Source organism: Artibeus jamaicensis, unplaced genomic scaffold, assembly GCF_021234435.1.
Source record: "Artibeus jamaicensis isolate MK-2021 breed Jamaican fruit bat unplaced genomic scaffold, CSHL_Jam_final contig_426, whole genome shotgun sequence".
Classification (NCBI taxonomy): domain Eukaryota; kingdom Metazoa; phylum Chordata; class Mammalia; order Chiroptera; family Phyllostomidae; genus Artibeus; species Artibeus jamaicensis.
The window spans coordinates 43,957-71,846 of record NW_026521826.1 but is presented as its reverse complement, the minus strand read 5'-3'; the positions used below and the strand labels follow the sequence as shown (position 1 = coordinate 71,846).

Sequence of the window (27,890 nt, the reverse complement as noted above, 5' to 3'; positions counted from 1 at the left end):
ATAAAAAGGGGGCATTTTTTTGTGCTGGACCCTGTATATTTTTAAGCTTCATATCTAGAAAAATTACTTATGTCTATTTAAGATGTTTGTGTAAATTTAGCCTAAAAAGATGAACAAATTGAAGTTCCAATTCCATTTAATGCTCAAGTAGAAATTATATAACTGTGTTGCTCATATTTTTATTTTATCAGTTATATGTATATTCCAGATCTACATGTTAAAAATACATCTACATTTTGCACATTAATTTGAAAAATATTTTAAATGTTGCTTTTAATAATGTCTTTAAATGATGCCTTAATGATTTATCAGTTTTCTATTAATAATTGATTTTCATTTGTTTGAAAGCAGTTTGAAACCAGAATGTTACCTATTTAATGGTGCTGATATACTTACACATACACAAGTAACAAAGAACTTTGAAATCATCAGATCACCAATGCATTGTATGCTGTTAAAGCACGGATAATTATTTTGCTATGGGATTTCTTAACCAATTGAACCTAGTAATTGTCAAAGGTTTAGGAAGAGAGAGGTATGATGGGAGCAAGATGGTAAATTCCCTACAACAGTACTTGGCACACAGTAGGTCCTGACCCTTGTGGCTCAGTGGGTTGGGGGTTGTCCACAAAGTGAAAGGGGGTCGATTTGTCCTGGTCAGGGCACATGCTTTGGTTGCAGGTTGAGACCCTGGGGGTGGAGGGCGTGCAAGCAGAAGGCAACCAGTTTCTCACATCGATGTTTCTTTCCCTCTCTTTCTCCCCCTTCCCTTCTCTCTAAAAATAAATAAAATCCTTAAAAATGAGTTATATGGAAGATACTGAAAATAAACTAAACCTAAACTTATGCATACTTTCAGTATCTTAAGATAGGAAGGGGGACCCAAAAATGCAGAATTTATTTATAAAAAATTGTGTATTTATTCTTACATTTAAACTTCAGTCACCTTCAAAGTACTCTCTATCTGATGCAATACACCTATCAAGACATTTTTTCCACTGCTCAAAACAATGGTTGAACTCATTGACTTTGATGACTATTAGTGCTCCTGCCAATACTGTCCTTTCGAGGACTTTTTTCATGTGGGGAAACAAAAAAAGTCACTTGGGCCAAGATGGGGTAAATAGGGAGGGCGGGGCACAGAGATTATGCTGGTTTTGGTCAAAAACTCCTGAATACTCAGCATGCTGTGGGCAGGTGTGCTCATAGATCACCCACCATGAAATGGGCAAATGCATGAAGTTTAAAAAAAATTTACCAAAGCCGAACACAGCCTCTGATGCCAGCTGGTCCACGGATACAGATGGGTTCCCAGAACACTCACCTAGCGTGGGGAAGCCTATATGACAAGGGGCCCGTCCTCCAAGAGATAATTCTGGTTTTGGGGGGGCACCCTTCATTAGTCACTGAATAGTTTGATATATTTTCACTTTTTTCATCATTCTATAAGAATTTATTGAACATCTTTTACACAGATTGCAGTGTGGGGCATACAGACAGTGTGAAACAGTTCCGATTTCAGTGAGTTTGTACTTTTAGTTTTAATTATTTTTCACTTTATTGGGTGACATTGGCTAGTAAAATCATATAGGTTTCAGGTGTACAAATCTATAATACATCATCTGTATATTGTTTTCACCACCCCAAGTCTCCTTTCATCACTATTTATCCCCTCCTTTACCCTCTTCTTCCTCCCTGCCACCTTTCCCTCTGGTTATCACCACACTTTTGTCTGTGTCTGAGGAATTCTTTTTGCTTAATTCCATTACATTTTTCATGCAGCCCCCCAAATCCCCTCCCTCCTGACAGCTGTCAGTCTGTACTCTGTATCTGTGAGTCTCTTTCTGTTGTTATTTTGTTCATTAGACTCCACTTATATGTGAAATCATATGGTATTTGTCTTTCTTTGACTGGCTTATTTCACTTAGCATAATGCTCTCCAGGTCCACCTATGATGTTGCAAAAAGTAAGACTTCCTTCTTTTTTATGGCTGAGTACTATTCTGTTGTATAAATATATCACAGCTTTTTTATCTACTCATTTACTGATGGGTGCTTGGGCTGCTATTGCAAATAACATGGCAATGAACACAGGGGTGCATAAATTCTTTTAAATTAGTATTTCTGGTTTCTTTGGATGTATTCCCACAAGTGGAATCACTGGGTCATAGGCAACACCATACTGTTTCCACGGTCTGCATTTCCACCAACAGTATACAAGGGGCATGTGCCTGTCTCATTAAAGTTAATCACAATTCCTACTTCAAGATATTCCACAACTTAAGGGGAGGGGGTGGCGGGGAGAGTACTAGACTGCTTAAGGAAAGTACAAGTTGAATTAATGCAAATTTCAAGAAAAGGATTTGAAATATATTTCGGAGGCCAGGATCTAACAAGATAAATATGCGAACATTTTATATTTTGTTACCAACAATAAAATTTCCCTGAAAATTTTATCATTCCATATAAAAATTCAAGATGAAAACAGGTCAAGCCATGTAAAAAGAGACTTACACATCTGCACTTTGAGAATTAGTAACCTAATGCATACTGCTCATTAAAACATTCAGCTGCAAACATTAAAATGTATGAAAGTAGCACCTTTGAAAAATCAAATTAGGTACAATGGAAGTTTGCAGAACTATTCTGAACTACAAATGACGTGAAATCATTTGAAAAGGAGGTGATGACAAAATTTTGAAGTGCAATGTTACATTGATGTAAATGCAAACACCACAGAGCACAGAAAGCCCAAATTGCACCTATATATATATTAGGGTAGGAAAAGTTTCTTTTCTTTTTAAGTCACATATTTAGTATTCTCTCTAAATTGAGTCTTTAAAGCAGCAAACCTTAAGATAAGGGGAAAATTCTTAAGGAACTTAGTTAAGGATTAAAACAGTATGAAAGTGTACCTTTCAGTGTATCTTTCTATTAAATATTTAGACAGGAGCTTTGTTATCAGACTTTTGCTCTTCAGTGAAATTCAGATAAAAGGAGTCTGGCTTCAGACCATGGCTCAAAACTTCTTTTTATCTCAGCACCACAAAAAGATTATCATAACATGATTTCAATGGATAATTCCACGGTACAGAGCAGCCTTTCCCAGCCAGAGTTCTGAGTGTAACATTATAAACACACCTCATGTCACCAGGCTGCAGAAAGGGAGGCAAAGTATATACTTACGTTGTTTTTAATCCCTTCAAACCCCTGGATTTGAAGAGGTTATCCTTGAACGGCTAATTCAAATAAAAATAAATTTGCTTAGTAGTATAAGTAATTTCAATGGCCTAGACATATTTCCAAAGTATATTTTCCAATTCTGACATCCACATCTAAGGTCTCACAATGGCAAATTACATCCATGCTTCCAAAAATTGTTATTAATCAAAATGCTCCCTTCCTTATAGCTTGAAAAAATGGATCTTGGGTTCAAGAAACACTAACACATTATTAATAAGTTATTGTAATTCTGCATTTACTTTCATTTATAAATATAGATTATCACAGCAGGCATATAATGTTAAATCACTAAAGTAATTTCTAAATATTGATTTAAAAGGCTTTGAGCATATGTTGCAAAAAATTATAAAACTAAAAAGAAACACAAAAGGTTTTTTTTAAGGTATTGTAAAATACCAATTATTTTCTTAATGATCCTCACCTACCCAACAGTTGATAAATATCTGTATAGTTCTTATAGAAAATGGACGTGGCATAATGTGAAGACAAATACTGACAAATACCACATGTCTCAAGTTATATTAGAAGAAATAATACAATCTGCAATATTTCATGAAGTTGTTTATTCTTGTTATTAAAACTCGGACTCAAGTAATCCTGGGTATTCTGGAAAAAGCACCTTGTTTGCAGAGGTCATTCAATCATCCTTTGCTACAATCACCTCTCCATGAAGCACCTTTCTTCTTTGACGTAACATGTGAAAATAGAGTTGTGGAAACACTTAATTGAAAAAAGAAAACAAAGATAAGCTATTGTTGGAAATTAGTTATACTGGAAACTTCTTAAAGGCGGCAAAGTTTCAGAGCAAGGGCATCAGACACCACTGCTACCCCCTAATATTTATAAAGGTCAGGTACGAGCACAAATGGAGGCCCACATAATACCATCTGCCTAAATACCTTAATGCCATAAGCTGTGGGGGATTTCAGCAAATTTAAATACCTCGATAAATACACCTTCCTAATGACCTGGGAGACCATTTTTGAATTTAGAATCCTGTAACAATTTGGAGTACTGTGCCAGAAAATTCCAGTGTAAGGATAGCTGCCCACCTGGCCCATGAGGGGTCTTATGAATATACGTGTGGAGATGCAAGCCCACACAACCCATGCCCCTCCCAAACTGCTGCCCTGCCACCCCTTGATTTCAGGGCTGTGTAGATTGCTGACATGGTTAACCCTGAAGAGAGCAGATGGGGGAAGAGGTCTGAGCAGTATCTACATGTACACTCAGTGCCACATGGGTAGCAAGTCCCATGGTCCCCGGTTCCCAGAGGGTGATCAAGAAGGCACAGGGCCTGTGTGGAGAGTGACCAGTAGAAGGTTAGAATAGAGCCCAGTGCAGAAGCACTTCTAGGCTGGGAAGGGCGGTCTGTTACATACAAACACACAGATGTACATGTATCAGACCAGTGACCATACTGTCACCTGCCCTATCCAATTTTGGAGAATTATTCTGAGTCTACTTGAATTGGTGCTTTAAATTACAGTATAAGTGTTAGTGGATGAACAAATTCACATCAACTACTAACAATACAAATATAAAAGCATCTCTGGAAGTGAGAAATAGAACAGCCAAATCAGTGACTTTAATGACAAATAAGCTTTAACTATCTTGCTTAGGCAACTTCAGATAACTATTTTTATTTTGTTTTATTTTATTTATTTTTTGCAAGACTAGAGTTTTTACTTAATATTCGTTTTAATTTTTTAAAGAATTTTATTTTTATTTTTAGAGAGAGGGGAAGGGAGGGAAAAAGATAGGGAGAAAAACATCAGTGTGTGGTTGCCTTTCACATGGCCCTCACTGGGGACCTGGCCTGCAACCCAGGCATGTGCTCTGACTGGGAATCAAACTAGCGACCCTTTGGTTCACAGCCCACACTCAATCCACTGAGCTGCACCAGCCAGGGTTACTTAATCTCTTTTATCTTGCATCTATATAGAACTTAGCTAAAATGGAGAAAAACGCACAACAGATTTTACTTTTTTAAGTTTAGTCACTATTTATCTTGATAAATATAATGATCATATTATACCTAGGAGACTAAAATATACTCAGATCATATATACTTAAAGCTAACTGACCAATGATTGCAAAAGCTTCTCTAACATTCTGAATAGTTTCAGTAAAAGTATCAGCTTGAGTTCAGATTCTGGCCTTATTTAATAACTGGGTGATTTTTAATGCATCTACTTAATCTCTCTAATCTATAAAGTCCCCATGATATATGAGAATAAACAGTATTCAAATAAGTACTCAAAAAGTACTTTTACTTAGGAAAGAATGTCAGCAAAGCAAAGTTAGTTATTATTGCTAATATTAATAATCAAGTCAAAAACATCCCCCAGCTGACTGATCTTCTAGCAAGTGGGCCTCTCGGGTAAATGGCAGCATGATGAGCTGAGAAGCTGCTACCGGCAGAGGACAGGGTCTGTGTCTCCCAGAACACCTGAAAACACGCAGTCGAAAGTTACTAGCTGACTGGTTTCTCACCATAATCCACTGGGGCCCGGGGTTTTGTGCAGATGTCTCAGTGGTCATGAGGAAGAGGAGAACCCAATACCTGAACGTGCAACTATGTATGGAAGACACTGAAGCCAGGTGGGGCTCTGCTCAAGGTGTGTTGCCAAATACTGGGTGTTGAGAAAGCAGGGGGTGGGTATAAACAACTGTTACAGGTGTCCCACTCCTTAGCCCTTCTGAACTGACTCTGTGAGACAGGCTGAAACGCGACAAGAGGAGGGGATTAAAAACGTTACCTGACCATTAAGTCAATTTTTATCTCGAAAAGCTTAAAAATTGGGGGCCTCCAGGTGCTGGCCAAGTTTTATGCTCATCCCCTTTAGATTAAATGTTTTATATTGTATCAATGTAGATTTTAGATTCTCTCAAATTTTCTTATTTCCCTTTTTCCCCACTGACATCAGTCTCTAATTTTAGTGAAAGGGTAACTATCTTGTTTTACATTATTCTCTGTCAGTGACTACCAAAATCTGACCTAAACATATACCACTGTTAGTACTTAAATGCAGTGAGTAAAGCGTCACTAATTCATTGCATCTATTGAAGGGTGATGAAAACTAGTAAAAAGGCTGAATCATTCAATATATTTTAAGGAAAGTAGCTTCATTATTTTCCAGTGCACAGAGCAATACACATAAGACTAAAAAGTACTCCTAGATGATTTTTCCAAGCATGTGCTTAATGAATAGATGGAAATGACCTCACATTTTCTTGAATAAAATGTTTCTATTCAGATCTGTAATTCTAAATGCTTACAAATACTTCAATTTTCTTTAAGAATGTATCAAACTAAGCTTATTGTTAAGTGATTTTGAGAAGGCAATCATTTGTGTATTAATTTACTTACCTTTCAGTTCATAACTAGGAAAAAGTCTTTTTTGACTCACTAGATCTTCATTTATTTCAAATTAAAGAAAATATGTGGGATTGAATAGAGGTTCTGATGTATCTTATCTGCAAACTGTTTTTCTCCTTACTTATTAAACTAGCAATTATGGTATCTTTCCAAAAGCTTTCATACCATATACTAAATCAAAGTACTAATCAATACATACTTACATGGTATATATGAAGCCATGATTATAAGAAGAAAATAATAGTAATCAAAAGAGACGTTGTATTTATTAGGAAGTCTTATTGAAAACATTCCGGTTTTCTTCACATATGGTAAGGCAGCATATATTGTCAGAAGTTCACCAGCAACTCCAACAGGATATAAGATGATAAAAAAATTATATCTGCAGAAAGAAAAACCTTAGAGAATTATTTTTCTAGAATAAGTATTGGATTGTATATAATGGCTCTTTTGCTATTACTATGTATGCTTGAACTTACACATTCTCCTTCATATACATATTTACAATAACCTCACATAAAAAATTAATTTTTTCTACTTTAATCATTTGTTTCTTAACTTAATTATCCTTTTTCTCACAGCAGTTTCCACTTTAAATGGGAAAAATCATACTAAAATAAGAAGTCAACTTACTTTAAAGTACTAAAATAACTGTATACATTTTACTATACATGCAGTTTTTTAAGTATTTTACAGTATGTATGTATTGTGAAGCATATGTAAGTATTGTAAGGTATTGTGAAGGTAACTTCTCTGACTGATTTTTCCCTACTGCAGCTAGACGTTTATTGTTCAATGCTGCACTTTAAAAGACCAGTTATGATCCTACTTTACATCTAAACCTTGAAATTACCAAAGTATTTCTTTGGGAGAAATTTGGAAAACTCTATGGCTACTAATTAAAAGGGAATTAACATTCCAGAAAACTGATAACACTACCTAAAAGCATTAATACTACTAAAGAATACACTGTCTAAAACTACTTTCGCAACAAAACAAGTAAGACCAGTTGTTTCCTGAATTCCCACATTAAATGACAGTTTAGCTTGCTTAAAACAGAGCTGCGAAAATTCTATCCAAAAATCTGAAAATCACAATTAGTTCACTTAGACTGTGGCCAGTTCTCCGACCTGGAGCAGGCTGCACAGCACCTAAGCCACAGGCAGGGGGCAGTCTCAGGTGTGTACCGGTGACCCGCTGCTGGCGCCTCAAGGACCCAAAGCAATGATATTTCTCCATTAAAGAAAATCATTCTTCTCCAAGTCAGTTAACACACAGCAGAAAATTAAGGTTAAAGTTTTGGTGGACAAAAACATAATCCATATTTTATTTGATCATTTTGTTGATGTTAAGAAATACATGTAAAGAGAAGCCAAATTTGTCAGTATGATAGAAGCTTGGAGACAACCTAAAAATCGCCTTATTCCTACATGCCAAGGATATACAAGGGTAAAATATGGTGGATAAAGACAGAATTATTTGCCAAATAGATTAACTGCTTAAGAAAGAAATATGATCCTTTTACTGCCCTGTGTATCCCTTCCTTTCCTTTGGTCTATTGCCTTTCTTTCTAGACCATGTAGTTATTTGTGTATCAATTAATTCAATCTTTTGCAATATCAATTTCCTATCTCAACTTAAAATCATATAACTAAATATCTATTCCTTTTGCAAGTAACACATTCAAACTTATTTAAGTAGTTTTTTAAACTTTATCTGACTCTCAGATATTTTTGTTGCACTGTTCTTTAACAGAAAAAAAGATCACTCGTAGAATAAATTAGTTTAAAGCCTTAAAGAGTGATTATTTTTACTGAAATGGAAATCAATTATATAATTTATTTTACTTCATTTGCATTTTTAAAAGATTACATGTCACCAACTCTCTAACTTCTGATGGCAGCATGATTTAATTACCACTCAGAAAAAATATAATGTTCCTTGAAGATTCCTAATTGTCATCTAAAAGTTTTGGAAGGGAATGCCTTTTTGAAACTAAAATGGAAGTCAGTATGAAAACAAAACAATATACAATCATCTGTTTGGTGGACTTTCTAGGAACACTTCTGATGTAAATTGAACCAAATTATATTCCAACTGTCACAGTAGGTCAACTAGTCATAAATAAAAAGGCAGTTTTAAAGCGAAGCTTTATATGAGAACAATACCTTCAACATCTGAACGTAAGTACAAATATAATTTTAGGTTATTTAAGAGGGTTGGTAAGTATATATATAGGTGGCTGAGATCTTTATGATTTTTGACATGAAATATAATTATTCATGATTATAGTGAACTGACATGATGTATTATGCTAACATGTGAATTTCAAAGTTGAAAGATTTTTATACTATCTTGTTTAACATTAAGACAATTGACAAAGGATTTCTAAAGAGCAAATTGTAACATGCAATGAATGGCAGCATTGGGAACTTCTCCAGAAATCCAAGACATGCAAATGCATTCCAAAAGGCAGCATTAAAAACCATTATCTTCCACACAAACAAATGTTATAAATACAGCAAATAAAAAAGAAGGCTACTTTCATGAATTAGTATTTTCAAAAGCGCTGGATGTCCAGACGACAGGTCACGAAAACAGCACAGGGCACTCTAGGGTTAGCGGTCGGCCACCTTCCCAACTACGGACCTGTGAAAGGTCCGGTATCTACAAGTAAGTTTCCGGGTACAGCAGGAGTGACACCAACCAAACAAATGTAAATGATAATACAACTTTCTTAAGATGAACAATATGTTTTAGCTCAAATCATAATTTCAAGCATTTTATCAATACAAAGTGATAAGCCAAGAATGTTGAAAAAAGAACTAGAAAATATGTTGAGTCTAAAAAAGTATATAACAACAGTGATTATCCTTGCGCAGTGAGAGAATAAAGAATGTAAAAGGTTTTCTTTTTCTTCTTTTCAGTTTACTGGTTTATTCATATATTCTCACTTATTACACTGGAACATGCATAATATATGAGTTACAAACAAGGAGTGGTCACTGAAGAAAAATGGTAGGCTTTTAATATATGAGAATCAAAAACAACTTTAGACACTAGTTATGGATTACCTTCAAACAAGTTAGGAATTTCTTAATAGGAATAGCGGAGTTTTTAAAAAGAACAGAAATATGGATATAGCATTATTTATAATATCTCAAAGCAGTATTTATAATATCAGAAAACTGAAAATGGTCTAAATTCTAGCAGTAAGAGAACTGGGTCAGTCACACTATAAGCTAAATCTGTATACACCTGTAGTGACTTTAAAAAAAAAAAAACTCCTAGATATAAACAAAAAGCAAACACAATGTCATCCTATCTATGCTTTTAAAAATTCACACCGTGTTCACATTTTTGTTAATAAGAAAAAGTCTGAATGGTTAAACTCCAAACATTTTCCCTCCAACGGGAAAGAAGTCGGTCAGATAAGAGCACAAACAGAAACTCTATGTTTATTCTACAAACTTCTGTACTGTTTGAGCTTTTTGCAATGAAACATATTTCTGTAGTTTAACAAAAAAATCTAAAGAAATGAAAATATTGTGGAACTCTTTTATCTTGCCTACCCTGGACAGACGTAAATGAGAGAGACGTCCTTACCCTGTGTCTCCTTGAACTTCTTAACATACAGTATTTCACATGGCTGTTAGTATTTTATTTTTTGTTTTCTCCATCTTGAGAGGACAGAGATTTTTGTTGTGTTCATGCCTGCATCTCAGGTATGCAGTCGGTGCACAGCATATTAAGTTATGGTTATTGTTGTTATTGCAACTATAAGTACATTATAGGGAATAAAATGGACAAATCTATGATGGTCTGTGGTTTGATCTTCAAAGAACAGTCTTGTTTTTTTAATAATTTTGTAAAATATCAGCTGCTCAGAGAATTCAAACTTTAAAAAGAACAAAACATCTTTTGCTTTAAAAACTGTTGTTTTAGGATAGATATATTTAGAACCTTTGAAATATAAATTCTGTCCCCATTGCAAATAATACAATTTCAAATAAGTGTGACTTTTTAAAAATTCCTGTTTCTGCTACTTAAAACAAACTTGACATTGTATGTATAAGAGACTAAAAATTGTGGCTCCTAGACTGAATATTAAAATAATTTAAATCAATCAGACAAAATGCCCTATTTTTAGCACAAAGTATACTTAATATAATTGCAAAAATGTGTATGTTACTTTCATAGAAAAATTAATGACCTATTTAGAGATTAAGGAAACTAATATAATTTGTCTTATGTTGACTTCACTGAAAATACATATTAATATGATTTCTCTCTGATCATTAAATTAGGCCTTTAGAATGCAACTTATAACACTGTTAAATATGCAAAACAACAGCATCTGGCATCACAGGGCTGAAACACAAACTTTAATTCTCTAGAGCAAGCTCAGCAACAAAATACACATGCATAGGACTGTGAGAAACTAAACTACAAGGCATCGCCACCTGGCCCATTTAATGAAGTATGGCAAGTGGTTCAGAAGACTGAATGTGTAGAAGGAATAGCGAGTAATCTCTGTCACAGTCCACGCGGCCAGAAAAAGCACCACACTCTCCTCATTCTGGATCTGCAGAATGACAGAGAAATCCAGTGTCGTTTAAGCTCGAAATTTTTTCTCCATGAAGATATTATATCTTAATTATTTACTGTGTGTCTTTCATTATATATAATGGAATGGTAGGGTTAAACAGATATAAAAAACAGAAAACTAATGCAGTCGCTGCCACATAATTCATTATAAAAACACAATGTAAATATGTCCTTAGGACAGGAATGGTCACATTTCTACTGATTCTTTCTCACCCTTTACTGCTGCCAATAACTCAACTGTCCCAGTACAGCATCACCCCCTCAAAAGAGCACAGGAACGATCCAAGCCTCCAACTTTGTATAGTCATCAAATCAGAGCCATTCTACTGTAGAACTAAGTCTTGAATCTGCCCACTTGTCCTTGGCACTGCTACCACCTATTTAATCCAGGGCCTTCTCATCTCTCACACAGACTATCGTAACAGCCTCCTAAAAGGGTATCTCCACTATTGATTCGCTTCATGGACAAAAGTTCTCTTAAAAGCAAAACAAAGAAGCAAGCAAAAACAAAATTGGAGGCAGCTAGTCCTGTCAAGTAAAAGCTTCACTGGGGGTCAAGACGGAGGCGTAGGTAAACGTGGCTTGCCTCCTTGCACAACCACAGCAAAATTATAGCTAAACAACAAAACAACTATCATTCAGAATCATCAGAAAATAGAGCTGCATGCAAGTCCTACAACTAAGGAATGAAAGAAATCCCATTCATCCAGATGGGTAGGAGGGGCGGAGGGGCAAAGACGCAACAGGGGCTGGCCCCAAACCCACATGTGGTGGATATAAAATGGAGGGTATCTCCGGAGTAAGGGATCCCAGCCCCACACCAGACCATTCGTCCCAGGGTTCTAATGCCAGGAAGAAAAATCCCCATAACCTCTGGCTGTAAAAACCAGTGGGGGTTGGGTCAACAGGAAGAAACCCAGGTATCTCTTCTTGGAGGATCACGCACATGGACTTATTCAGACTCACTACCTCTGGGCTCCAGCACTGGGGCGGCGCCTTAAAGGGCACCAGCGGCATACGTGGAAGAACTGAAGTGCCTGGCATCAGGGCAAGAGCTGAGCGACTGCTTCCTCCCAGAGAGAACTACAAAGAACAGCCACTGTTCCTTTTCTGAGCCCTCCCCCACAAAGAGCCACAGTGCAGTAGCACCGTATCTGATTCTCCATCAGCCTGGCTCACACACTTAGCTGCACCCTGAAAGCTACCTAAGGCTCCACCCCATCCATTTTACAGACCCACCCAAGCTGGTAACAGTGGCTTTTCAACAGGAATGGCTGGGCTAGGTGCAGGCTCAGACCTTCCTAAATGTGCTCAAACAAGCAACAGCTGAGCCCAGCCCCGTACTTCTCGTTGAGCGGCCTGAGGCCTGGTACTAGCAGCACCCATCTGCAGATCTCTTTATAGCTTATTCCAAAGGGCTCATACAGAGCACAGGTGGTGGCTGACCTGGGCCTGCACCTCCAAACCCCAGAGCCTGCACACCCAGTGGACAGTTACAGACCACGCTGGTGCACCACCACCCAACGACCTCCACAAGCCACAGAGGGAGGTGGTTGCTGGCCAGAGGTCACAGTCTGTCCTACCAGCTGTCTGACCTGGTTAAATCCCTCCCATTGACCTGCTGACAGCAATCAAGACTCAACTACAAGAGGGTGTACTCAGCCCACACTAAGGGTGCACCTTGAGTACCCAGCTTAGGGGATAGGGGACCCTAAGTCAATGGACCCATGTGCCAATGGACCCTATAGGACACCCGCTACATTAGGCCACACTATCAAGACATGGAGTCAAAGCAGCTCTACCTAATACACAGAAACAAACACAGAGAGGCTGCCAAAATGAGATATGGCCCAAATGAAAGAAGAGAAAAAGAACTAAACAAAATGGAGGTAAGCAATCTATCAGATGCAGAGTTCAAAACACTGGTTATAAGAATGCTCAAAGAACTAAGTGAGCAAGCACTTCAACAGCATAAAAAGGATCCAATCAGAAATGAAGGAGATACTAACTGAAATAAAGAACAATTTATAGAAAATTAACAATGAAGTGGATGAAGTTGAGAATCAAATCAATGATTTGGAATATAAGGAAGAAAAGGCCATCCAGTCAGTGCAGCAAGAAGAAAAAAGAATCCAAAAAAATCGAGGATAGTCTATGGAGCCTCGGGGACAACTTCAACGTCCCAATGTTCTCATCATAGGGGTGCCAGAAAGAGAAGAGAAAGAGCAAGAAATTGGAAACCTATCTGAAAAAAAAATAATAAAAGAAAACTTCCCTAATTTGGTGAAGGAAACAGACATTCAAGACCAGGAAGCACAGAGAGTCCCAAACAACATGGATGCCAAGAGGCCCACCCCAAGACACATTATAATTAAAATGCCAAGGGTTAAAGATAAAGAGAGAATCTTAAAAGCTGCTGATTCCTCAAAAGAAACTTTGCAGGCTAGAAGGGATTGGCAAGAAGTATTCAAAGTAATGAAAAACAAGGACCTACAACCTAGATTACTCTATCTAGCAAATCTATCATTTAGAATCGAAGGGCAAATAAAACACTTCTGAGACAAGGTAAAGTTAAAGGAGCTCGTCACCACCAAACCTTTATTATATGAAACATTAAAGGGACTTATTTAAGAAAAAGAAGAAGACCAAAACTATGAACATTAAATTGGCAATAAATAAATATCAACAATTGAATCTAAAAAACAAACTAAGCAAACAAGCAGAACAGAAACAGGATCATAGATATAGAGAACACTGGGATAGTGGCCAGTGAGGAGGGGGGTTTGGAGGAATGGGGGACTAGGTGAAGGGATTAAGAAGTACAAACAGTAGGTACAGAATAGGCAGGGGGATATTAGGAGCAACTATAGGAAATAAAGTTGCCAAAGAACTTATATGCATGACCCATGGACATGAACAATGGTGTGGGAATTGCCTGAGGGAATGGGGGATGCTGGGTGAAGAGTGGCAAAGGGGGAAAATTGGGACAACTGTAATAGCATAATCAATAAAATAAAAAGTAAAAAATAAAAATAAATAAAATTAAAAAATAAAAAAATTCATTGGTGCCCCACTGCTTAACAAGAGGAAAGGATACAATCCTACCACCTGAGCAGAAAGTTCAAGGTTCTTCATAATCTGAGCTCAGAAATCTCTCCAACTTCATCTTCAGTTACTTGACCCACCCTCACCCAGACCCCCTCCTCTGCATCCCCAACACCTCTGTCTGGAGACACTAAACTTTGTATTATTTCCAGAATATGTTCTGAATGTTTGTGCTATTCCCTTTAATTTGAATGCTTCTCCTCTAGAAAATCCTTTCGCATCTCCAGCAAAAACATCATATCCTTTGAAAAACTTTTCCAAACCCTTCCTCTCACCCTGAGAAGTTATGCTCACCTTCCTTGTTCTCACAGTATTTTATTCATATTTGTATTACAACACTCTCCAAGTTTGTACTGAAATTGGTCTGCCTGACTCTTGTATACCTCTCTATGCTTGGCTTATAGTCTTTCCCTCAGGGAGCCTTCCTTCGCTCCCTAGCTCAGGCTAAGTCCCCAAGTATATTGCAGTACCTGCTGGTCCCTTATTTCAAAGCACTAACACTAAAATAATGAAACAATTATTTGTGCAACACCTTGCTTAGTATCTCTCCCAATTACAGGCTGTACGAGGTGGGAACTACATTTGTATTACTAATAGCTGGATCCCCAGTGCGGTAACAGGCACAGAGCAGGTGCATACTAATGTACTTGCTGAACCACTCAACATCTGCATGGCCGCCCCTGCTTGGTCTACAACAGCCAGTGCACATGACAGCAGACTGCCATATTCATTTTGTAAATCCACAAATTAACACACGGCCAGGTGTATAGAATGCACTCAATAAATGTTGAATTACTTAAAGAGTGGTGAAAAGGTGCCAGTGGAAGCTAATGTTGGATAAAATTAAATAATAACATGAAGGCAGAGATCCTCTGGAAGATAAAAAAACCAAGCAGATGGCTTTTATCACTTGGGGACTAGTCACCTTGTAGTTTGCTTTTATTTTATCCTTTTATGTTTTCATTTATTTTCATTGTTGACACTATTGCAGATGTCTCTGTTCTCCACCCCGCCACTTTGCCCACCTCTACCCAGCCCCTGCTACCACCCTTCCCTCCGGCCGTCACCACACTGTTGTCTGTGCCTATGGGCTGTGCACACGTGTTCTCTGGCTGATTCACCCAGTCCCCCCATCTCCTCCCCTCTGACCGCTGTCAGTCTGTCCCATGGATCCATGCCTGTGTTTCTTCTTTGTGTGTCAGTTTATTTTGCTCATTAGATTCCACATATAAATGAGATCATAGCTCGTTTTTAAATTATTTTCTCCAGCTAATGTTAGCCACCCTGTCTTTTGTTTCTTCTTCCTCAGTCTTCAGACTCTTTGTGGTCCTGGCCCAGCTGTAATATTCATTCACTGTTCAGCATAGTCTTTATTTTATTACGTTAATGTTGGACTCCTGCTTTTAAACTACATGGCAATCTGAATTAAAAGTCTGGCTCTCCAGGTGGCATGCACAGACTGCTATTTGTACAGCAGTCATTGGTTAGGGACCAGATGGATTAAGTAGGTCGAGTGAAAGACAGAAGTCCAGAGAGCTGAACTGTAGAGTAATAAAATGGCAGAGGGTCGGCGATCTGTCCCCACAAAGACAGCAGGCCAATGAGTCTTGCAGGCAGTGGGAGGGAGGTTATGAATCATCCCAAGCAGAAGAGACAAGAAAGGCATCTGAGGAATGGAAAGGAGGTCAGAGATCTGTCCTCAAGTAGACAGGAGACTCCAGAGGCTGTCAAGAAGGTCAGAAGGGCCCATCTGGGAAATGCTTCTGTCATGGGTTTAAAAGCCCCGATGTCTTGACACAGCAAGAATGTGTTTGTTTGCCTAAAAGGAGTTAAGCCATTAACTAGATTCAGGTCTGTCTCCTGTCATGCTTCAACAAATATTGTACTTATTTTTCCCTAAGTCCCTTAACCCTTCTAACTTTTAGTCTTTGCCATTTGTTGAGCTCTCCAGAGCTACACTTCCATTTTATGTGTTGCTACGACACTCAATGCTAAATGAGGAAAAATAAACTGTTTACGCCAACAACTTCAATTACATAAACAAAGACAATACTAATAACCTCAGTGGAAAATAAAATTTTCAGTTAACCATTTGATAGAGAATACAGATATTAATTTTTGAAGTTGGAAAATACTAGAGGACACTATACCATGAATATAAAATACCAATATTTGGCTTTGCTTGTGTTTCAGTTATTTTGCTAATTCATTGAGCCAATGAACAATCACACTTAAATCCAAACCCAACCCTTTTTAGTCCACTGGTTCTACTTCCTGACATACTCCAGTGCTATTATTAATTCCTATTACTACAAAAGCTCTCCCTGCAGGCTTGAGTAGAGGATGCATTTATGTCACTTACTTGTTTTATACTGTGAGTAATGAGCCACACCATAAAGATTCTGGAACTCACTTGGACCCCAGCCACAATCACAGAAGTAGGTACAATTCCTGAATGAGAAAATCAAGTCAACCATTGTCTTCAAGGCAATTCATACCAAAAATAAAAATTAAATAAAAAAACTCACCAATTAAACAGTGGACTACCTATAGGCAAATAAAAAAAATTCACAAGTCAGTAGCATACAACATAAAATAAATTCCTGTTAACTTTGGTTTTAAATGAATCTGTAGGTGTTATATAATCAGCAAAATTACTTTTGCTCAACGAATATGTTTTTGAATAAATATTACAATCACAGAAAAATAGCATCATTGAAAACTTACCTCAAGCAAGGCAAATGTCTGGAAAAATTTAAGTGTCTTCTGAATACTTTTATATAAACCTTTGTGTGTTCCTTTTTCCATATAAAAACGTACCATGGCAATAGCTAGAACCAACCACCTAGAGAAAATAGAAGTATTTTATAAAGTTTGATAAAAATGAATACCACTAACCTTCTTAAAAAGAATGTCATAATTTATATAGAAAGAGCATGCGTGTTTTATTGTGGTCTCAGTTCGCTATTCCATTTTTAAAAATCTCAGGAAGAAAGGACAGACATTATTTTTCATTGACTCTTCAAGGGGAGAAACAGAACATTTGAGACCAACTACACGCAAATGTCAAGCGATGTCCACTCTGTCTTTGGTTTCAGCAGATAAGGTGACAGACTGAAAAAGTCAGGTGTATTACCAAAAAATGATGTTGTTATAAAGCCATTTACTTATTATATAGTGACTTCTTAAGGTAAAAAGCTGTGTGTATGTAAATAGGTACTTGTAAATAAAATCTTTAATAAGAATTGATTAATGTTTTTGTAATTTTTTTGTTAAATAACTGCTGTGCCACATAAGGGACACATATAGGTTAGGCATGGGCCCACTTCCATAGAGTTTATTTTTAAAAAGAATAAAAACCTACGTCCTCCCTTTTTAACTTGTATTTGCATGTCGAATATAGATTCCATACCGTGAATTCACAGTACACAGAATATAAACTGCATCTGGGGAGACCAGCTTTCTCTCCCTGCTACTCAACCCCCTACAGTCACAATTACAAAAGCATAAACGTTTTAAAAAGTTCCACTATATCTGTAACTTTTTTAAACCTTTAATGATATAACCATGGAAATGAGTAGCTACCGCAGGCTTTTAAATCAGTGGTCTCCAAACTGTCTAGTTAAATGGATTTAAAAACTCTAAAATTACTTTTAAAAACAAAACAAAAATATCATCAGATTGATTTGGAACCACAAAAGACCTTGAGTAGCCAAAGCCACCCTGTGAAAAAGGAACACAGCCAGAGGTATCGCACTCCCTGACTTCAAGTTATGCTGCATGATACTGGCAGAAAAAGACACACGGACCAATGGGATAGAATTGAGAGTCCAGAATAAACCCACATGTGGGCAAATAACTTTTGATCAAGGGCCAAAAACATGCGATGGGGAACAGAAAGTTCCTTCAGTAAATGGTATTGGGAAAATTGGAAAGCCACATGCAAAAGAATAAAACTAGGTTACAGTTTGTCCCCATGTATAAAAATTATTTGAAAATGAATCAAAGACCTAAATATAACATCTGAAACAATTAATTATATAATGAAAACATAGGAACAAAATGTATGGACCTTGGTCTTAGTGAAGATTTTATGAACTTGACCTGAAAGGCAAGGGAAGTAGAGGCAAAAATAGGTGAATGGGATTATATCAAACTGAAAAGCTTCTGCACAGCAAAAGAAACCACCACCACCAAAAAAAAGGCAACCAATCACAGAGATGGCATTTGCAAATGAGGCAGAGGCCCTGTACAGATACTTCTGCCAAGAAGACATACAAATGGCCAACAGATATATGAAAAGATGCTCAACTTCACTAGCTGTTAGGGAAATGCAAATGAAAACTACAATACAAGTAATAACAAGTGTTGCTGAGGATGTGAAGAAAAGGAAATCCTTATTCACTGCTAGTAGGAATGTAAACTGGTAGAGCCACTATGGAACACAGTATGGAGGCTCCTCAAATAATTTAGAATAGTTACCAAATGACCCAGCAATCCCTCTTCCGGCTATCTACCCCCAAAACTTGAAAACATTTATTCACAAAGATATATGTGCCCCTGTGTTTACTGCAGCATTATTCACGGTGGCCAAGACATGGAAACAACCAGTGTCTTTTGATATATGAGTGGACAGAGAAGATGTGGTCCATGTATACAATGGACTACTGCTCAGCTACAGGGAAAGATGGCATACTGCCATTTGCAACAACATGGGGAGATCTTAAGAGTATCATGCTAAGCAAAATGATGACTTCACTCATTTGTGGGATATAAAACAAAGCAACAAATGAACAAACAAGAAAAACAAACAAAAATACTTGGATACAGACAACAGTACAGTGGTTACCAGAGGGGAGGCAGGTGAGGAGTAGCAAAGGGGAAAGGGGGTTAAATATATGGTGATGGAGGAAAATTCGACACTGGGAGCTGAACACACAGTGCAACATACAGATGATGTGTTACAGAATTGTACACTTATTTTCCAACATCACCTCAATAAATTTAATTAAAAAGAAAAAATTACAGTTTTAACTTTTTAAAGAACAGTCACAAATGGACAAATGGCTTTATGACTCCTACAAATAAACTACTGATTGAATAAATGAAAATGCAAGCTCAATAGAACAATAAGAAAATTGTTCTATTTTATCAATTGGCAGAGTGACATTTTTACTCTTGGGACTTTTATTCTACCTCAGCACATAATGGGGGAAAAAACCAGGACTGTCTCATAGGATATGACAAGAAGTCAAATAAATGTCTGAAACTACCACAAAGACCTTAGAAATGTGGAACTATGAATGATAATAACAGTAAGCACTTTCAATGTTCTAGGTGCTGTTCTACACACACAGTTAACACATTCCTATTTCACCACCACGCAACCCGATGAGGAAGCGACGACTATCACCCCATCTTACTGCTGTGGAAGAAGGTGGAAAGGGTCACATAACCTCTCAGCTGGGACCTAAGCCCACCACTGAGCTAGACAGAGTCCACGCTCTTGAACCGCTGTGCTGTACTGGTCTGGTCCTAAGTACTGTACTTACTGTGCCTAGAGATATTTGCAAATTGTAGTAATTCATGTATGTAAATCATAAATTTAAAAGTTATGTGGACAGTTATACTCAAATATTGTAACTGATAATGGTGTCCTATCAAAAAAGTTTGAAGGTCTCTGTTTTCTATGAGACAATCACCATGCAGAGACATTATGTATGTGACTTACCCCAAATCTAGAGTAGGTTACGGTCAAGTCTGAAATACCGCCCTAGAGCGCCCCAGCCCCAGTGCTGTTCCCTCTCCCTGGGCACTCAGCTGCTGGTGTCGACTCCGTGCTGGTCCAGCCTGACACCACTGATCAGCACAGTGTTTTAAGTACCTTCCAGGTCAAAACATTACTTCAATACCCCCTCAATTCCAAGTCCCTATACTACTTCTAATAAGAAAACGAAAAGTTTAATAAGATGTTTTAACTCAAATTTTCCATACTCTTGCCTTTTTAAGGCAAATCCAAACTCAGATTTTTAAAGATCAATTGGAGAGGCAATTATTAACCTACCAAAGAATTCATCACAGAATTCCTTTAAAGGACAAGTTTTCTTTATTTTTACAAAGGATGATATAAAAAGCCATGTATTGTTAGCATTATAAGAAACTTCACTATTGATCCATAGGTGGCAGTGTTGTACCAACTGGTATAGTAGTAATAGAATACTGACCGCTAACCTGTTTAAAATAAAGGATATTAACACTGTGGGGCTAGAAAGGGCCACCCAACCATCCATGCTCACCTGTTGTCTGTTTTTCAGTAAATACGGCCAGGAACTCACCTGAACCAGTAAGTGCTCACTTCCTAACCCCATCACAAAGTCTCTCCCAGGAACCTGATGTTTTTACCTAACTTCAGACTTCCTACATCCTAAAGCAATTCCAACAACAATTAGAATTTCTGCATTTAGAAATTCTTTTCTGAAAAGTTCAATGAATTTAAAAGTATGCCAAAGCTATCGATTACCCAAATGTACACCCAAACAGACACACTCGGTCTTTGATTAAATACTCTTTGGGGAAAATATAAACATGTTTTCCATTTGCAGAAATTTCCTTGCTTACTTGCTTAATTCATTTGTTTATTCATTCATCTTTAGGTTCAGCATTTAATTCTAAGCCAGGTAGTGTGCTAGATGCCAGGGAATTAGAGGTAAGAGGGGCAGTACTTACTCAAGGAACTAAATTAGTGAGTGGAGGTAACAGAACAGCGTGGTAACAGGAGATATATGCCATCATTTGCTAAACACAGGGCCTTCTTCTCATGCCAGTACGGCTATAATGACCTGAAAAACCCTATAGAGAACTTTCCTCTAGCTGTCTTCTCATGCTTCTTTTCCTCCTGAGATTTCCTGGCAACCACCTGATCCTTGAAGAATTTGGTTATCTGTATTTCCTTTTTAAAAAAAATTTCAACACTGCTTTTTAAAATTTTTATTACCAACAATTTCAAACACATATAAAGATATAAAGAAGGTAAAATGTACCCATTGCCCACCTTAACTGTTAGCTTATGGACAATCTTGTTTCATCCAAATGTCTATTCACTTCTCTCCACTGTCCCCTCTCCTCGTTATTTTGAATCAAATCATACATCCTATAATATAATTCATAAATGCCTAATTATGCATCTCTAAAAGCATTATTTTAATAAATGCAACCATAACACCCCTATCCCACTTTTAAAAATTGACAATAACTTCTTAAATAATAAAACTGTAAGGATACAAGTTTCCTCAATTGTCTCTTAATTTTTTTTACATTATGATTGAAATAAAAATCATACATTGTAATAAGTTGCTGTGTCTGTTATGTCTCTTTTAATCTCTAGGTTTCCCCTCACTCCATTTGCTTTTCTCTTACAATTTTTCTGTTGAAGATGCTGAGTGGTTTGTCCTTCAGAGTTACCCTCAATCTGGTTTGTGCTAATCGAACACCCACATGTAATATACTATGTTCTTCTGCCCCTTATAATTCTTATATGATCTGGGGGCTTGGTCATATAGGTTCACATTCCAGGTACTTCATAGGTTGTGCTGTGTACTTCTCAAGAGAGTACATAACTCCTGGCTGTCCCTCTTGTCTGTGATGCTAGCCATCAGTGATAATTATTGTCCAGTATAATAATTTCAGCAGTTACTAAAAAATGATACTCTAATTTTATCATGTCTTCTTTATACTCTACCTCCTTCAAAGTCACCATTTGGAGGCTTGTACCATGATGGTCTTTGACGTTCATACCATCTGTGGTTTCACGGATTGTTCATTACATCTTTGACTCTCCTTTCCTACGCTAACTGAAACTTTCATTTAGCAGCCAATGAATGTTTTAACTTATCATACATAACACACTCATGCCAATAGAGTTATGCTAAAAGGTTCATAAAAAAATAATCTGGACTTTATTATGACCATTTGCTCTTTGAAAGACACTGTGAGAAGAATGAAAAGCCAAGCTACAATGTGGACAAAATATTTACAAATCACATAATCTGATAAAGAACTTGTATCCAGATTATATGAAGTACCCTCAAACTTAACAGAAAATGAAACCCCATAAAATATGAACAAAAAGATTTGAACAGACACTATACCAAAAAAGATAAACAATTGGTAAGTAACCATATGAAAAAATGCTCAGTGTCATTAATTCCTAAGGAAATGTAAATTAAAGTCAGAATGACCCCTGGCTAGTGTGGCTCAGTGGATTGAACACTGGCCTGTGAATTGAAAGGTCACTGGTTCAATTCCCAGTCAGGGCACATGCTGGGTTGCAGGCCAGGTCCCTGGTAACCTGAGAGAGGAAGCCAATAGGTGTTTCTCTTGCCCATTAATGTTTGTCTCCCTCTCTTTCTCCTTCCCTTCCCCTCTCTCTGAAAAGAAAGTCTTTTAAAAACAAAAATATTCTAAAAAATTAAAATTAAAAAAATTAAGTCACAATGAGGTAACATACCTATTAAAATGTGAGGCCACGCAGCAAGTGGAACTCTTGCTCACTAACTGTAGTACTAGAGAATGGTACCACCACTTTGGAAAAGTTTGGCAGTTTCTTAAGAAATCAAGAATGTGACTACCGTGACTACCCTATGACCCAGCCACTTCACTTGTAGGCATTAACCCAAGAAAAATGAAAGCATGTGTCCATATAAAAACCTGAACGCGAACATTCACGGCTTTATTTGTCCTAGCTCCGAATGAGCAAGAACGCAAATGCCCATCAACAGATGAATGGACAAACAAGTGGGGGCAGATCCATGCCTGGTCTGTCCTCCTCAGGAATCCAAGACGTATAGTTAACATCTTGGGAAACACATACAGGGCGGAGCAAAAGGAGGTTTATAGTTGTGAGTACACAAAACAGAGTTTATTCTTTTTTTTATTGATTTGAGAGAGACAGAGAGAGGAAATGTGAGAGGAATGGAGAGAGAGAGAAACATCACCTTATTGTTCCACCTATTCATTAACCAATGTGCCCTGTGTGTGCCCTGACAGGAGATCAAACCCACGATCTTGGCATATTGGGATGATCTAACCAACCGAGCTAGCTGGCCAGGGTCAGAGTTTATTCTTGTATTATTATTTATTAACTACGGAATTATTTTCAATATGATAAACTGTAAACCTATGTTTGCCCTGCCCTGTATGCCTGAACCTTAGGTTTGGTGGTCTAATAATTCACACTATGTATACTGTGAAACTACCTTAAATAGTTGCTATTTCTGCAAGAAGTGCATTTTTAAATTAACCACTATGACTAGGAATTATCGTTTTTAAACATTCACTGTCTGTCAAGCACCCTGCTGAACACTTTATATGCATGACCTGTTTATTCCTTGTAATAATCCAGCAAAGCTGTGTTGTTCCGATTTTACAGATGAGAAAACTCAGGGTCACAGAGGTTAAGTAACTTATCTGAGGTTATCCAGCTAAAAAAGGAGTGAAACGTAACCTTTCATCAACACCTTCCTGTACTGTTTACAAATTAAACCCAAACATTTTAGAAAGGCATTCAGAGCACTTGCCATGGCCTAAGCCACCCATCCACCCCCATCTCCCTCCCTACACTTCAGCCCATGTGTTGTTGCCTCATCAGCATGTCCAGCAATGTCCACCTCTGTGCCCTAACTCATGCCACTTCCCCCTCATGCCTATTAAATCCTACTCATCCTTCAATGCCCAGTTGAAATGCTATGGTCTGCCCACAAAGCTTTCTCTGATTCTCCCTACCTATCTAACCTGACACCTTTGTAGACAGGTGTTCTGCAACGTCATCTATTTCATTTGTCTCTTATTGCCATTTATAAATGCTCCAGGTCACACTTCCTCAAGGACAGGGACTAAAATATTTACCTTATGTCACTTACTTAACCTAGGACAAGGTACTTAACAGTCTCAATAGATTTTTGTTGAAAAGGCAGGGTCGGGGGGAGCCCTGGCCAGGTAGTTCAGTTAACTAGAGTGTTGTCCCAATATCCCAAGGTTGAAGGTTAATCCCTGGTCAGGGCGTATACAAGAAGCAACCAATGAATGCACAAATAAGTGGAACAACAAATTGATGTTTCTCTCTCTCTTTTTCTCTCTCCCTCCTTCCTTCCTTCCTTCTCTCCCCTGATAAAATCAATTTTTTTAAAAAGTACCATAAAAATCCTTTAAATGTGTAATTCTGCTTCTGAGAATTCATCCTAAGAAACTAATTCGAGAGAAACAAAAGTAAAACAGCATTAGTGGATGATTTAATCTGTTATTGTATATTAACTCTATATACTCTTATGTTAACCATGAGTGTATTTATGAAAGTTACATAGAAATATATGACAGAATAGTAAGTGGAAACAATATACAACAGAGCACATACTATAACTAGCATGCTCTATAATATGAACTAATTCACAATAAAATTTCATGAGTGCTTCACTGAGCTTACACTCCAATAGGGGATGACTGACAATAAGCAACACGACAAATTAGTAAATACATCGGATGGCTATACAGCAATAAGTGGGATGCAGCAAAGCAAGCAAGGGCAATAGGGTGGGGTTGCTATATGAATCAGATAGTCAGGGAAGGCTTTCCTAAGAATGGAGGTTTGAATAAAAATCTGGAGATTATACTTATTTTAAAAAGGGGGGGTGGTGGTGGAATTAAAGGTCATGCTAAGCTTATAGAATTAGGCAAGTTCTCTTTTATATTTATGTAAAAATTTTATTTCTTAACATTACTACTAAGATCCTCGGCTAACCCTCTGCTATAAATCCCATTAAAATGTACACTTTGGTGTCCCATTTCCAACACAACTTCTCCAAACTTATTTGTCACTATTTACCAACCTTCCAATTAAACCAAGAGAATATACCAAGTTTTCTTACATCTCATGAATATTTACGGAATTCATATCACTTGAAATGTCCACCTTCCACATGTGCAAATCCTATTCTTTCTTCAAATCTCAATGGCCCTAAAAAACCTTCAAAGAATTAGTTACCTAGATAATCAATTCCAGTTCTCTTTGCCAAAAGACCTTCTCACTATTGGTAGGGAGACAGACAAGTTTCAGACAAGCAGTAATTTGCTGGGGCAGGTAGGAAGGAGGTGAATGAAGTGTGAGACCACTAAGGAGAGAGCAGTTAGTTCTGCTCTAGATCGGGTAAGAGACCTAGAAAGCTTCAAAGTGGGTAGCTTGGTTAGAAGTCATGGAAGGTACACGGAGGATATTATACAAAGAGTGAACAGTCTGAGCAAAGATGAAGAGAGCATGAAAATGAAAATGAAAATGCATGGCGCTTTGAGGGCATGATGTGTTAGGAGGGATTTCAAATGCAATAAAACTAGAAAGGGGCATCTGGAAGTATATTGAGAAGAGCCTTCAATGACACAGCCTAAATTCCAGTGGTGGTGAAGGTAACAGTGAGTCAATGAAGGCTTTAACCAGAGTTATGCACTAACTTCTATATTTTAGTGGGTAACTTAGGGTTCTAAAGAAAGGCTGGACTGAAAAGAGAAGGTACAGCAGACCAGTTAATAAATGGCAGGTATTCCAAAAATGTTTTTTAATTGGATAAGACTATCACAGAGGAGAGAGAATTCTTTCAGCCTCCACTGTATCTAAAGGTATCAGCACATAGAGGGTGCTTAATTGTTCTCCAGTTGCTTTGAACATAGGAGCTTTCTGCTTTCAAGATCATAAAAGTGAGTAAAGCAGAAAGGCGAAGAAGAAACGTGGCTCTGGTGTCAGACTGTCTGGGCTGAAGACCAAGTCTGACAATGGCTGGTTGTGTGATCTGGAGCAAACTACTTAACTTCTTTGTGCGTTAGTTTTCCAATCTATCAAATATATCATGTACCCCTCACAGGACTGCAGAGGGCTAAAAATGAGATGATACCTACACAGTGCCTGGCACACAGCAATCCTCAATAAATATTCTTATGTACTGTGTTTGGTATTCAGGATTGTACACTCAGTACTGTGTCAAATCATTTATTAAATCCCCAATCACATTTTTCTAAACTTTCTATAAAAGCTTTTAAAACTTTCCTCACATTTATATAGGTTACTTATACTCAGGCCATATCGAAAATAACTTCTTTTTGAAGGCAATGCAAATCAGAAACGGAAGAGCATGTTCTTAACAGCTTTTGAAAAGCAGTCTACACAGAAGTCACTTTGACAGCTCTTAAGAGCGATAGTCATTGTGTAACCTTAATGTGTAACTCAAACTTACAGCCTGAAGTAAAAGTATAGGGTATCAGTAATGGAGCAGGGGGCCATAAAGATACTGGACACGGGTGACACGCTCTAATAAGACATTTTTTTTTATTATTATTTAAATCTTCCCAAGTAAGAAGCTCTAGGAAGTACTATTGCTTAAAAAAAAAAATGTGGTGACATTAACAGTTAAGAAAACTCTGCCAAGCGATCTGCCACACGAGGAAATGCACGCTAGGGGTCGGCGACGGGGAAAGCAGGTTTGGGACACTGGCGGGACAGCTCCGGGATGGCTGGAGCCTGGCGTTTCTTCAACTGCAGGAGCAGCAGCGGCGCCCAGGACTGTCAGGCCGAAGCGGCCTCCCCCGCGGGTCGGCCCCGCATTCCTGCCCGGGTCTATACTTAACCTCCGGCCCGCGCCCCGCAGCCGCCGCGCCACGCCGCGCACCGTATTAGGCAATGACCGGTGAACTGGGCCCTATCCCCGCCCCGCTCCGCTCCATTCAACTCGGCGGCGGCGCCCCTCCCCCACGGCCTCTGCCCGCGTCTCGTGAGCTGTGTGACCACCCTGCTTCCCGGCCCGCACGCACCTCCACGGGCCCCACCCGCGCGCCCCCCGGCCCGCACGCACCTCCACGAGCCCCACCCGCGCGCCCCCCGGCACCCAGCCAGCGCTCCAGCCGCGCAGTATCGGGGAACAGCACCGTGGGGAGGGCCTGAGGCAGAGTAGGGACCCGTGGGGCGCACGTACCCCGCGGTCATGGCAATGTTGTAGAAGGTGAGCCAGGCGGTGGCTGCCCAGCCTAGGCGCCTTCTCTTGCTGGGGGCCTCCCTCTCCTCGCCCGCCTCCGAGGCGCCGCCGTTGGTGCCGTCCTCCTCGCTGGACGCCATGGTGGCCGTGCAGCCGGGGTAGGTGGCCGCGAGGGGAAGGAGAGTGGGCGGGGACCCTGCAGAGCTCGCAGCTAAAGCGCCGCTGTCCGCTGCCGCCGCCTCAGTCAGGCGCCCCCTGTGCCGCCGCGCACAGGGGGCTCGGCGCCGCCAGCCTAGCGGCTCGCGCGGGGAGGAGCGGGCGCCCCCAACCGCCGCCCCGCCTGCCCCGCCCCTTGCCCGGGAGCGCGCTTGAGGCGGAGACCGCCTGCTGGTCCCGGATTGCCGGAGCTCCTGGTCTCCGAGTCCCTGGGTACGGTTTGGAAACTCCCACGAAAAATCTGTCTACCTCGCTGGCTAAGGGAACCTCATCCCAGAAAATGCCCCAAAAGTCGTGTGCCTTGCAACATGCGCCTTGCTAATGCATTGC

General features: G+C 38.7%; 1 protein-coding gene across 3 annotated transcripts; it reads right to left on the bottom strand.

Moving 5' to 3' along the window:
* Positions 1 to 27,683, bottom strand: HACD1 (3-hydroxyacyl-CoA dehydratase 1). 3 transcript variants are annotated; one of them, XM_037139837.2, is made up of 7 exons: positions 27,345 to 27,683; positions 17,065 to 17,182; positions 16,866 to 16,884; positions 16,700 to 16,788; positions 11,088 to 11,209; positions 6,828 to 7,006; positions 1 to 3,962 (listed from the first exon to the last, which is right to left on the bottom strand). In XM_037139837.2, the coding sequence occupies exons 1-7, from the start codon at positions 27,482 to 27,484 to the stop codon at positions 3,880 to 3,882; spliced, it is 750 nt and encodes a 249-aa protein (XP_036995732.2). In that variant the 5' UTR covers positions 27,485 to 27,683; the 3' UTR covers positions 1 to 3,879. The 3 variants fall into 3 exon arrangements, with proteins under 3 accessions (XP_036995732.2, XP_036995731.2, XP_036995730.2); XM_037139836.2 differs by lacking the exon at positions 27,345 to 27,683 and adding an exon at positions 21,389 to 21,480; XM_037139835.2 differs by lacking the exon at positions 27,345 to 27,683 and adding an exon at positions 20,069 to 20,281.
* Between the last annotated feature and the right edge of the window lie 207 nt (positions 27,684 to 27,890).

Bases quoted from the DNA above. Each gene is read 5' to 3' on its own strand.
- HACD1 (XM_037139837.2), bottom strand. From the start codon at position 27,484: ATGGCGTCCAGCGAGGAGGACGGCACCAACGGCGGCGCCTCGGAGGCG. The intron at 17,183-27,344 runs GTACGTGCGCCC...TATTTTCTCTAG, and splicing joins AACATTGCCATGACCGCGGG to GTGGTTGGTTCTAGCTATTG. The intron at 7,007-11,087 runs GTGGCGATGCCT...TTCTTTCTGCAG, and splicing joins TACTTCATTAAATGGGCCAG to ATATAATTTTTTTATCATCT.